The sequence below is a fragment of the Gorilla gorilla genome, chromosome 6 (assembly GCF_029281585.2).
Source record: "Gorilla gorilla gorilla isolate KB3781 chromosome 6, NHGRI_mGorGor1-v2.1_pri, whole genome shotgun sequence".
Taxonomy (NCBI): Eukaryota; Metazoa; Chordata; class Mammalia; order Primates; family Hominidae; genus Gorilla; species Gorilla gorilla.
In genome coordinates, this window is record NC_073230.2 from 43,374,474 (window position 1) to 43,387,131 (window position 12,658).

At 38.8% G+C, this 12,658-nt stretch overlaps 1 protein-coding gene across 1 annotated transcript in view; it reads left to right on the plus strand.

Moving 5' to 3' along the window:
• The first annotated feature begins 491 nt into the window (after window positions 1-491).
• The window catches only part of LOC101137006 (septin-7-like), a 28,907-nt gene continuing 16,740 nt past the window's right edge, over window positions 492-12,658 (plus strand). Inside the window, exons 1-5 of the mRNA XM_063708050.1 lie at window positions 492-617; window positions 1,932-2,028; window positions 4,198-4,249; window positions 9,003-9,150; window positions 12,079-12,242. Coding sequence (XP_063564120.1) covers window positions 492-617; window positions 1,932-2,028; window positions 4,198-4,249; window positions 9,003-9,150; window positions 12,079-12,242 — 587 coding nt within the window. The remainder of the gene's footprint in view (window positions 618-1,931; window positions 2,029-4,197; window positions 4,250-9,002; window positions 9,151-12,078; window positions 12,243-12,658) is intronic.

Consider the following 12,658-nt stretch of genomic DNA (forward strand, 5'->3'; position numbering starts at 1 on the left):
ACCTGCTGCTCCTCAATTTGTGTGTATGCACATGTACATGCAAGGACTTTTCTGATGAATGTGCAGGGGGCAGTGTTGTACTTAGTTTTACTTTACTTTTGCCAGATTCCACTAAAAATTTTAGCTGAATTTAGCCCTGTTTATTCAACTAAATAAGATACTCGGAGATTTATATCTAAAGGAAGAATCTCAGTCATTGTAAATAAATGACCTAAAGTCATTATTCTGGAAATCAACCAGAGAAATTCCTTTCTGGAGTTTTACATCTTTTTTGGAACTCTTTTGATATGATAGCTGTATGACTTCAACACTTCTGAAGTAATTGGATTTGGTGTTTATATATCAACTTCACAGTTAAAAAAAGACCAGCATAGTACTTTGACTTTAGATTACAACTTTGCATCATTAAAAAAACAGTAAAGGATGTGGAAACAAGGAGCCATATAGGAATCTAAGAAGCATGTAATAAACATAAGACTAATGTACTAATTATGTATGGTGCTCTTTTGCTGACTACTTCCATTTTAAATAAAGAAATCCAAGAACATAAAGTTAAAATACATGAATTTCCAGAAACAGATGATGAAGAAGAAAAAAAACTTGTTAAAAAGATAAAGGTAGGTTCATCCCTGTACATACACTAAAGTAATCTGAGGCCTTAAAAACATACTACAGCGTCCACAGGAAAGATCAAAAGTATCAGTGTTTTAAGTAGTTGGCTTACAAAATGCCTAGGGAGATTTAATGTTTAATTCAACTTTATAGTTAACTTTGAAGATTACCTAGTATATATAATAAGCAATTGTGTAAACTACTGAGGTGAATAACACAATCCTTATTTCAAATTGTTTTTAATTAACTGGCTTTCATATTATGTAATTTTTTCCCTCTTAAGAAACAAGTGATGAGAAAGGAGAGAATTCCTTCTGTTATGTTTTAATTGCCGGACAAAAATTGTATTTCTTTTATCTTTATAAAAGCCAACCAAAATTACAGCTAGATAGGAGGAATAAGTTCTAGTGTTCTGTAGCATTGTAGGGTGGCTGTAGTTAACAGTAATTTAGTCTATATTTTCAAATAGCTAGAAGAGAGGATTATGAATGTTCCCAATACAGAAAAATAAGTGTGAGTTGATAAATGTGCTAATTACCCTAATTTGATCATTACATATTTGTATACTGGTATCAGAATACCATACTCTACCCCACAAATATGTACAATTATGTTTCAATTAAAAATAATAAAAACCAACCAAAAATTCACATCAACACAATTTTCTGTATTTTAATTTATTGTGGTTTTCTAAGTACTTTGTCCCTGAAAATGGTATACTGAATAATGGCATTATGTAGGCAAATACCTTGGAATAATGAAATGCTTATACCTCGCCAGTGAAGAATTTCTGCAGTTATATAAAATAGCTGGTTAGATATTTCTGGGAGCCACAGAATTGTGAAGGGCTATACATGGATGAATACAAATCCAGTCACCTGGATTTGAAGTTCCAAAGTTAGAGCTTAGCAAATATACTATTCCCTGCTTTAGGTACTGTTACAGTTGGTTTGTGATCAAGTAGTCAGGCTAGTCATTAGCCTCCCTTTTTTTCCCAGATGCTAATATATTTTTTACCTTTTTCCCCCCAAGTATGGGACAACTTTCTGTAGTGATTTTTAGTAAATAATTTGACCAGTGTATGCTTGAATATTCTTAACTTTAAAGAGAATATTTAATTTTATTTATTATTTACGTTGGTGGTAATATCATGTGATGTCAATTTACTAAATATTGGTTAAATGGCCTATAAAAACTAATGCAGAAACTATCAAAAGTAATTTTTTTTGGCTAATCTGTTGAGTCATGTAACTTTTTTTATTCTTGAAATTTGTGAACACTATAGAGATGTATTTCAACAAGAATACTTTGTTTTGTAGGACCATTTACCTCTTGCTGTGGTGGGTAGTAATACTATCATTGAAGTTAATGACAAAAGGGTCATAGAAAGGCAGTATCCTTGGAGTGTTGCTGAAGGTAAGGCTTTCTTCAGTGAAAGAGTTTCTATAAGATCTCAAAACTGTGATTAAAAATTTGTATTTATAGTAAGGAGTATAATATGCATACTGTATTGATATAATCTAGATTTCAAAGATAGTACTGATTTCAGGTTCTTGTAGTCTTATTTTCCTCCTAAATACATACATGTTTTTCAAACCTGTATCCTACTAAGTCAGGCAAGTATGCGTTAAGTCCTAAAGTTGTAGTATAGGTTGAACGTTCAATTTTTTTTTTTTTTTTTTGAGATGGAGTCTCACTCTGTCACCCAGCCTGGAATACAGTGGCATGATCTCGGCTCACTGCAACCTCCGCCTCCCGAGTTCAAGCGATTCTTCTGCCTCAGTCTCCCAAGTAGCTGGGACTACACGTGCGTGCCACCATGCCTGGCCAATTTTTGTATTTTTAGTAGAGACAGGGTTTCACCATATTGGCCAGGCTGGTCTTGAACTCCTGACCTTGTGATCCACCCGCCTCAGCCTCCCAAAGTACTGGGATTACAGGCGTGAGCCACTGTGCCCGGCCTAGGTTGAACATTCTTAAAGAGAAAATTCAAAATATGAATTGCTCCAAAATCTAAAACGTTTTGAGCACTGACATGCCACTCAAAGGAAACGCTCAGTGGAGCATTTTGAATTTTGGATTTTTGGATTAAGGATGCTCAGCCAGTAAGTATAACACAGATATTCCAGAATTCCAAAAAAATTCAAAACACTTCTGGTCCCAAGCATTTCAAATAAGGGATACTCAACTTGCCCCACCCTGGCTGGCATCCCTGCCTCATTATTAAGTCTATTTCTGTTTTCTTATTTGAAAACATAACTAAAATTGAGGGGTTCTTTACCTGGGGCCCTAAGTTTGCTCCCAGGGAATCTAATGAACCTCCTGGAATTAAACATTTTGGAGAGAAGGCCAGTCACTTTTATCGGAATGTCAGATGGGTCATGGACCCTCAAGAATTATTTTAAAAATGTATAAGCCCAGTTAAAACATTCACAGTCTCCTTTCCTCAGTGCAAAAGTTGCCTTTTTTGACATCGCATGTTTAGAGTAAAAAAATTTCATTAGTAAAAGATACTCTTTACTAGTTTTGTAAGGAGTTTTTTGTTTTTTAACCTGCTATCTTAAATTATTAAGGGTTAAGTAAGGAGTTTTAAATACCAGAAAAATCTTATTTATAACACCAAACCTCAGAAGTCCTTCCTCTTGGCAATAGGTTTATTGTATTGGTTTAATCTGATATTTAATCTTCTGTATTATAGTAAGCCGAAACCAAAATTGAGACATGATTGTTTTATGTTTGTTGCTATTATTTTTGAACTTTGTTTTTTTTTAAGAGACAAGGTCTTGCTATGTTGCCCAACTGGCCTCAAACTCCTGAGCTCAAAGTGATCCTCCCACGTCATGCTCCTCCCACATCACGTCACTATAGGCACACACCACTGCCCCTGGTTTATTTTGAACAGTTCTTTAATTTTTAGGATATTGTTTCAAGTTACTGTCCTTATTGACAATTTTCCCGCCAGTGACCCCTGTACCTTGTTCCCAGCTCTCTCTGTCATGCCCAGGCAACTTTCAGTTGCTGAGTTGAGGCTTTAGAACTTACATACCCCTTAAAAATAGGCACCAGAGAAATTGATTTGCATCTCTCTTTTGTAGTTTACCCCTCTACTCCCAAGTAATATTCCTGTTTGTGATACATTCTTTAAAAATAAAAGTAAAGAATCTTAAAGTTCTTGGCTCCCTTTTTCATTTTGGTTACCTTAAGATTTTTTTCTAAAGTGATTCTCCCTTCACTTACACCACTGAATTTTTAAAATGTATTATATAATAAATATACTTTTTACCAATAATGAGAAAATACGTGATTTCCCCTTTCAAAATTTCAAAGTTGTTTCCGGAGAGCTCATTTTAGTTAGGTTGACATCTGTTTCTGAGTATTAAACTACAGTAAGGTAATAATATAGTACACTTCTCTGTCATGCCCTTACATTGAGTACTATGTTAGTGTTAAATCTCAAAAAAATTGATCTAAGCTGTTTTGCATTTCCCCTCCCTTGTTTTTACCCCCCAAGTTCCTGTGAAATATTTTTTGAAAAGACTAGGCTTAGTGAAAATATAATATTTGTGGTCTATTTTTTTCTTACAGTTGAAAATGGTGAACATTGTGATTTTACAGTTCTAAGAAATATGTTGATAAGGTAAGTGCAAGCAATGATGGAAATAGCATAAGATTTTCTTTCCCTAAATAAGAGTTGGATAGATTTACTTTTTGCCTTCTATAAATGTAGCTAATTTAAATTTATATCTTCAGTCTAGTAATGAAGTAAGCACTACAGGTAGACGATTCTTTCTCCAAGGTTTTGAAGTCATCAGCAAAAGTTACAAAATAATTTGTGTGTCTAGGGATACATAGGAAAATTAGTCTCTTTACTTTATCGTTATACTTTGTGTTGAGGTTTAATACTGAAATAACTATGGAAAGTGAAATAGAAGAGGCTCTTCTTCTTTCTTAATGTGAAAAACTTGTGAAAACTATATAAGGGAAGGCTAGTTTTTGAGTCAAAAGCTAGAATTTGAATGTTAAAAGGTGCACAACCTGGTAGCTGGTGAGTAGGGCATATTTTATGTACTGGAACATAGTGAACAAAACCAATCTTCCTATCAGGTGAGAAAAAAAATCCCTACATTGTGTCTTGCACACCTGCTGAAAGAGAAGGAAAGCCTATGGGAGCGGGACATCGAGGCCATCCTGATTAGAGGACCAGGACTGGTAAAGAGGAGCTCTTACTAATGAATTAGAAAAGCAGCAGCAGAGAGGAAATCATGAAGAAAAAGTGTAATAGGACTAGAGATGTTAGTAGACAAGGAACAGAAAGGGCATCAAAATGATCCTCAGTATTTTCATGTTGAGACACATTCCTTCCCCTCCCTACCTCACTCCCCATTTCCCACTTCTCTCTCTCGCTTCTCTATGCCTTTACCACATACTCTCTTTAACCTCCAGTTTTAGATGTCTGTCTTAAGTTGATATCTATTCATTTTCGTACCTCTTACCCACTTTCCCAAAACGCAAGAATCTCTTTAGCTATGTAAAGAAAGGTAGTAACATAAATATGGATAATAATTGGAAATCATGGAATAACAAGAGGTCATTCTCACAAGTGAGAAGTGAGGGGGAAAATTTAAGAGAGTCAAACTGCTACCTCAAGAAATACAATAGAGATGAGAGTGAATTTTGAAATGAAAGAAATTGACATGTAATTGATCTTTATTTTCAAAGGAGCAGGTGTTTTTGGTAGGAACTGCATGACAGGGTTGATTGAGCAGTTGGGGTTGCCAGGCCTCAATTAGGGGAGAAGAACAAAAGCACGAGAAGGTCATCCTCTGGGTTTTGAGAATACAGCACTTCAGGCTGTGTTATGAAATATTCCCTTCCTCTTCCATTCTTAAGGTGTGACTTCAAAAGGATACCTATTAATAATATAATCTGCTATGACAGTATATAAGTAGAGAATGTTTAATAAATACTAATTACCATTGCATTCCTCTTATTTTTAAATCTTCTATGGTACTTGCCCAGTGCTCGACATGGTGGCATTCTATAACTTTTTCTTGTGTATTTTAAAAGTATACAATCAATAATTTCCTACATACCTAAAACACTGTAGAGGGGAAAGCTAGTTACTAAGCCAGAGGCTACTTTGTTGAGATAGAGTCTCGCTCTGTTGCCCAGGCTGGAGTGCAGTGGCACGATCTTGGCTAACTGCAATCTCTGCTTCCCGGCTTCAAGCAATTCTCCTGCCTCAGCCTACCGAATAGCTGGGATTACAGGCATGTGCAATCACACCTGGCTAATTTTTGTATTTTTAGTAGAGATGGGGTTTCAGCATGTTGGCCAGGCTGGTCTCAAACTCCTGACCTCAAGTGAGCCACCAGCCTTGGCCTCCTACAGTGCTGGGATTACAGGTGTGAGCCACCACGCCCACCCAGCCCAGAGGCTACTTTGAATATTTGAAAGTTCACAGCCTGGCAGCTAGTGAGGGTCCTCCCTAGTATAAGCATTACAGAGCAAATTGACCATGCCTGCAGGAAGATTTAATACAGCAGAGCAGCAAGCCTTTTATGCCTAAAAATTCTAAAGTTATACATTATTAGAAAGATGTATATTTAATTTAGCTCATGTCTTTAAGACAAAGGCGTCTACTGGATATTTAGTAAGTACCTGAAGGAAGGAAATACAATATCAGTATTGCAGATGTCTGTAAATCCCAAGTAATTGAAATCTTCAGGTCGAAGGAATAGTGATTGCTTCTAAGAAAGAGTCAAGTTCAAAGAAGTGTTTGCTAATCAAGAGAACTGACTTACTCCAGGCAAACCAAAGAGGGCAACGGAAAGGAGGAAAACTATACAAATATTTTCAGGGTGTGGAGATGGGTGTTTCAGAAATCAAATACGGAAAGAAAACAAAAGGAGAACAGAAAGAGTTATGGTACAGCAATGGGAAATGGAAGAGACAAATTCCTGAAACTGTGGGGAAACTGTATTGCTAATTAACAAATTATTTTGAGAATGGAGGAGTGGGTTGAATCATAAAAGGTTAAAGCATATTTAATTAAATGGAAATAAAGACTTATATAACCTGAAAAAATCAGAATTATGTAGTCATATAGAAGTGAAAGTGATTTTAGTGAAAGGAAAATCATCCATTATCTAAAACGTTAGATGACACTAACAAAAACAGTTTAACAATTAGTAAATTCACCTTACCTTTATTTCACACATTCATGCAAACATTTCATGTAAGTATTCTTCCTTAGAACCTTTAATGATTTTTCAGTGATGTAGTGATGATATGTAATATGTAATAATTAAAATTAGGCCGGGCGCAGTGGCTCACACCTGTACTCCCAGCACTTTGGGAGGCCAAGGTGGGAGAATTGCTTGAGCTCAGGAGTTTAAGACTGGCCTGAGCAACATGGCGAAACCGCGTCTCTACTAAAAATACAAAACATAGTTGGGCGTGGTATTGCGTGCCTGTAGTCCCAGCTACTCTGGAGGCTGAGGCGGGAGGATGGTGTGAGCCTGAAAGGCAGAGGTTGTAGTGAGCTGAGATCGTACCACCACACTCCATCCAGCCTGGGCGACAGAGCAAGACTCTGTATCAAAAAAAAAGAAAGAAAAAAATTACATAAACTTTTTTTATATTGGCATAGGTGTTTATTCTTATTATTCTCCACTTAGAGAAACTGGTAACAATAATTTATTCCAAAAAGTGTTTATCATATCTTAGCTTCAATCTTGAGTTACCAATTTTGTTAAAATTCCTATTTTCTGCTATCTGCATTGGGACACAAAAGGTAATGGTGGGTTCCTTGTAAAGGGGAACTTATAGTTGAAGAGGTATGATGTCACCTGTGACATATACTTGTACCAAAAATGAATGACAACCAAGAAGAAAATGTTCATGGTTGGAATGCTTTGATGTCAAGGCTGGGACAAAGGTTTCCAAAGCAGTTGAACTCTTTGACGAGAGATTGACAAATCAGCATGAACTGTTCAGTGTCAATCACCAGATATGCCAGGAGTAGGGAGCTGTCTGACTTGCCCGAAGTGGAGTGGTAGAGCTTTAGAAGTAACTGTTGTGGCTATAAGAGAACATGAATTTATCAAGGGACAAAGTCTGGGAGATGAGATTTTTGGATGGAGTGCAATGCACGATCTTGGCTCACTGCAACCTCCATCTCCTGGGTTCAAGCGATTCTCCTGCCTCAGCCTCCCAAGTAGCTGAGATTACAGGTGTCTGCCACCACGCCCGGCTGATTTTTGTATTTTTAGTAGAGATGGGGTTCCACCATGTTGGCCAGCCTGGTCTCAAACTCCTCGAGCTCAGGCAATCCACCTACCTCGGCCTCCCAAAGTTCTGTGATTACAGGCATGAGCCACCACACCCAGCCAACAATACACCTTTATGTTTGTCTCCCAAAAGGGAGTTTTAGTAAAGTGGTGAAGATGAATGATGGCAGATATAGGAAGTTTGAGATAGAATAGATGATGGGAAGAGGGAGAACTGACAATACAGAGTATTGCCACACCGTGTATATCCAAGAACACTACATTGGTAAAGGATATCCATGGAGCAGCTAAGGGTATCTTCAGTGTCTTGAATAATTAAATAATGATGACATCATCCCGTATTTGTTGTAGATTTATCTCATATGTATTGATTTTATATATGATGGAAATGCTGTAAGCAAAAATTTGTTTAACCAAAATACCACATTCACCTAGACAGTTTGAAGAAACAGAAATTTACTCTAAAATTCCCTAGTTTGAAAACAACTTGATATGTCATCTGAAATGTATTATTATGTCTTAATAAAAACTCATATATTACCTTAGTAATATTGCTAAAAGGCAGTTACTTTTAGATTTTATGAGCTTCAGTAGTAGCTAATCTACACTCTCTTGTCTAGTGTTTAAATAGATAATACAAAAATGAATACTCTTTCATAGAAAGGTCATCCTTCAGTAACTGCTTTGGGAGATTTGTGGTTTTTTTTTTTTTTCTTTTTTGAGGATTCATTTTCTTTATTTAAAAAAGTGTTTTTGGCCGGTCACGGTGGCTCACGCCTGTAATCCCAGCACTTTGGGACTCCGAGGCGGGTGGATCACAAGGTCAAGAGATTGAGACCATTCTGGCCAACATGGTGAAACCCTGTCTCTACTAAAAATAAAAAAATTAGCCGGGCATGGTGACACGTGCCTGTAGTCCCACCTACTCAGGAGGCCGAGGCAGGAAATCGCTTGAACCCAGGTGGCGGAGGTTGCAGTGAGCCAAGATAGCGCCACTGCACTCCAGCCTGGCGACAGAGGGACAGAGGGAGACTCCGTCTCAAAAAAAAAAAAAAAAAAAAAAACAGAAAAAAAATGTTTTCCCTTATGTTATTTTAGGAATCAAGCAACATGGGACGTGTTGAGGAGACAGCACAATCGGGCAGGGAGGAGGGTTGAAGAGCAGACAGGCTCGCTGGGAGAGCGGAGGACAGGGACGGGGAGAGAGGGTGGGATGGAGAGGGCATCCGAGGGGAGACGGTCAGAGGTCGACTGCTGTCTCAGGCCCTTTTTCAAAGTCATCCCAGCTCTTTGAAAGGGGCTCATTTGCCATTTAAGAGCTGTTGGTGTTTCTTTAAAAATGAATCTGAGGGTGTGTGGCTGGGCAGCAGGCACCAGCATCAAGAGGAGGACAAACAAGGTCCCTGGGCTGAGGATCCCACCGTGGGCAAAGCCTGTAGTGCAGAGAAGTGGCAGGAAACTTAGGGCTCCAAGAGGCAGACCTACAGGGAGCTGGCCATTTGCACCCACCCTTCCTATCCTAGGCAAAAGAGAGAGCGAGCTGAGGAAAAGTTAGAACTAGGCTTCTTTAAAGTGACAGATTAATCACTATTTAATTTCTGCTCTAGACCTCAAAGGAGTTAAACCAGGCGACTTCCACCAGATTTTCTTAATTCTGTGTTTATTCCATGAGAAGCTGTGGGCTCGATGCTGTACAAGTTCTAGAACTTCGTGGACCCTGTAGAACCTATATGGGCAGTTGAAGTGAGTGGAGAAACCAGGAATCTCAAAATATCTCAATATAAAGACACCACTCCTTCCCCTCTCTTCACTGCTCCCGCAAAAGCAGGTCCTCCACGCCACTGCTGCCTACCCAGACCGCTGCACTCTCACTAATGAGGCCATTTCTTTCTTGACTTCGCTGTGCTCTTGGCCCAGTGACAACAATCAGAAATAATCCGGCGCGATCAAGCCCATGCTACCCTGGACAGAGAGTAATATTTCCATCCAAGGCCTCCCTAGTGGCTTTCCCTCTCTGAGCAGCGGGGACATGGAGCAGCTGTCAAAACACCAAGGGAGGCCCAGGAAAGATGCTCATCTCCGGGGAGGAGCGGAGGGGACAGCCAGCATGTCTTCAGCCAGGAAGGGGGATGACAGCACAGGGCAGCCTGTGGGGGGCATGGCGGGGTGAGAAATCTTCCTGTGGCTGTGGAAATCTTGATAAGGTGGCGAATGTGTTGTATAGTGGCATCCTGAGGGCTGCCTGCCCTCCCAGGCACCCAGGGCAGGCAGGCAAGCTGCACGCTGTCATCGCCTAAGTCAGAGGCATTGGGCACGCTTAATTACAGGGGAAGCAGAATCTGATTGCACTTTCTGTGCCAGCTGCTGAGTTCGTTTGCATCGTCATTTTTTTTTTCCTTTTTCATACCTCAGTGGAATAAATCTGAAAGATGTTTAGAGCTAGATTTTCACCAGCAGGTCTTCAGAAATGAATACAGGGATGAGGAATTTCATCCATTTATCCTTGCGTTGGCTGAGCAAATATTTATTAAGTGCCTGTTTTATCCAGGTACTGCGCTTGGTGCTAGGGGGGTTCTCAGATTTGTTTTCTAAGGTGAAACAATCGGAATTTGGAGCCACCGATATTTTCCATGCTCATCACAAGGGAGAGGGGTGCTATAATATTTGGACATCACAATGAGGTAAACTGGAAGTAATCAGCCCAGAAGACACTGCCTGGTTCCTGGAAGGTGAAGATTGAGATGCAGGCTCATAGGTGGGAAGCTCTGCCTTAGATCTGGGCATTGTGATATTTCCATTAATGAGGCATAAGGTGGAAAGGTGGTGCCTGTCATCTGGGCTTGACAATCTTCTCAGTGCCCTAGAAGAAAGTCTTCCCTCCTATGGCCATTTCTCTTTCTCTTTCTTTTTTTCTTTTTCTTTTAAATTATGCTTTAAGTTCTAGCGTACATGTGCACAACGTGCAGGTTTGATCCATAGGTATATGTGTGCCATGTTGGTTTGCTGTACCCATCAACTCATTATTTACATTAGATATTTCTCCTAATGCTATCTTTCCCCCAGCCCTCCACCCCCTGACAGGCCCCAGTGTGTGATGTTCCCTGCCCTGTGTCCAAGTGATCTTATTGTTCAGTTCTCACCTATGAGTAAGAACATGTGATGTTTGGTTTTCTTGTGATAGTTTGCTGAGAATGATGGTTTCCAGCTTCATCCATGTCCCTGCAAGGGACATGAATTCATCCTTTTTTATGGCTGCATAGTATTCCATGGCGTATATGTGCCACATTTTCTTAATCCAGTCTATCGCTGTTGGACATTTGGGTTGGCTCCAAGTCTTTGCTATTGTGAGTAGTGCCGCAATAAACATACGTGTGCAAGTGTTTTATAGCAGCATGATTTATAATCCTTTGGGTATATACCCAGTAATGGGATTGCTGGGTCAAATGGTATTTCTAGTTCTAGATTCTTGCGGAATCGCCACACTGTCTCAATGGTTGAACTAATTTACACTCCCACCAACAGTGTAAAAGCGTTCCTATTACTCCACATCCTCTCCAACATCTGTTGTTTCCTGACTTTTTAATGATCGCCATTCTAACTGACATGAGATGGTATCTCATTGTGGTTTTGATTTGCATTTCCCTGCTGACCAGTGATGGTGAGCATTTTTTCATGTGTCTGTTGGCTGCACAGATGTCTTCTTTTGAGAAGTGTCTGTTCATGTCCTTTGCCCATTTTTTGATGGGGTTGTTTGTTTTTTTCTTGTAAATTTGTTTGAGTTCTTTGTAGATTCTGGATATTAGCCCTTTGTCAAGTGGGTAGATTGCAAAAATTTTCTCCCATTCTGTAGGTTGCCTGTTCACTCTGATGGTAGTTTCTTTTGCCATGCAGAAGCTCTTTAGTTTAATTAGATCCCATTTGTCTATTTTGGCTTTTGTTGCCATTGCTTTTGTTGTTTTAGTCATGAAGTCCTTGCTATGGCTCTCAAAATCTCTATGGAATCTAAATTTGGTGTCAAGTTAGCTTATTTTTTATTCTACTTTGGGTGTAAATGAAAACAGATGAATGCCACCTTCCTTAACAATAGTCTTTTGTTCATTTTAAATCTGAAATTTTTGTTTTGGTAACATTTTGAATGTATATTAAAGCTTTTTTCGGCTTCCCCCCCCCCCAGCTATTAATAGAAACAAACTCTTGCTGTTTATTTATGACAGAACACACTCAGGACTTGAAAGATGTTACTAATAATGTCCCCTATGAGAACTATGGAATCAGAAAACTGGCAGCTGTGACTTATCATGGAGTTGATAACAAGAAGAATAAAGGGCAGTTCGCTAAGTAAGTATATATTTTTTCTCCAAAAAAAGGTATTCTTTCTGTAGTCAATAATCATACTGTTTCATTTTCATTAAATTTCTCCTGGCTACTCGGTAGAAAATTTGGATAATATTCTCTATGCACAACAGCATAAATTTATATTGTTATGCTTTGTTAATAGTAGAAGCTTTTTTGAATGAACCATTTTGATAGTTTTCACTTACAAATTATGTGGAAACAAAGGACAGACTTTAACAAAAGGAATATTTAGATGAATTTGTTCTTGGTTACCTTCTCTAATCCTATTCCAGGGAGTAAATTAGCTGGAGTTTCAGTTTCTTCTTTTGGTCGTTAGAGTGGTGTGACTACCAAGTGTGTAGCTTTGCCCTATTGAGCTTATATCTCAAGCTGTGGTGGTTTCATGTTGGGGTCAAAAA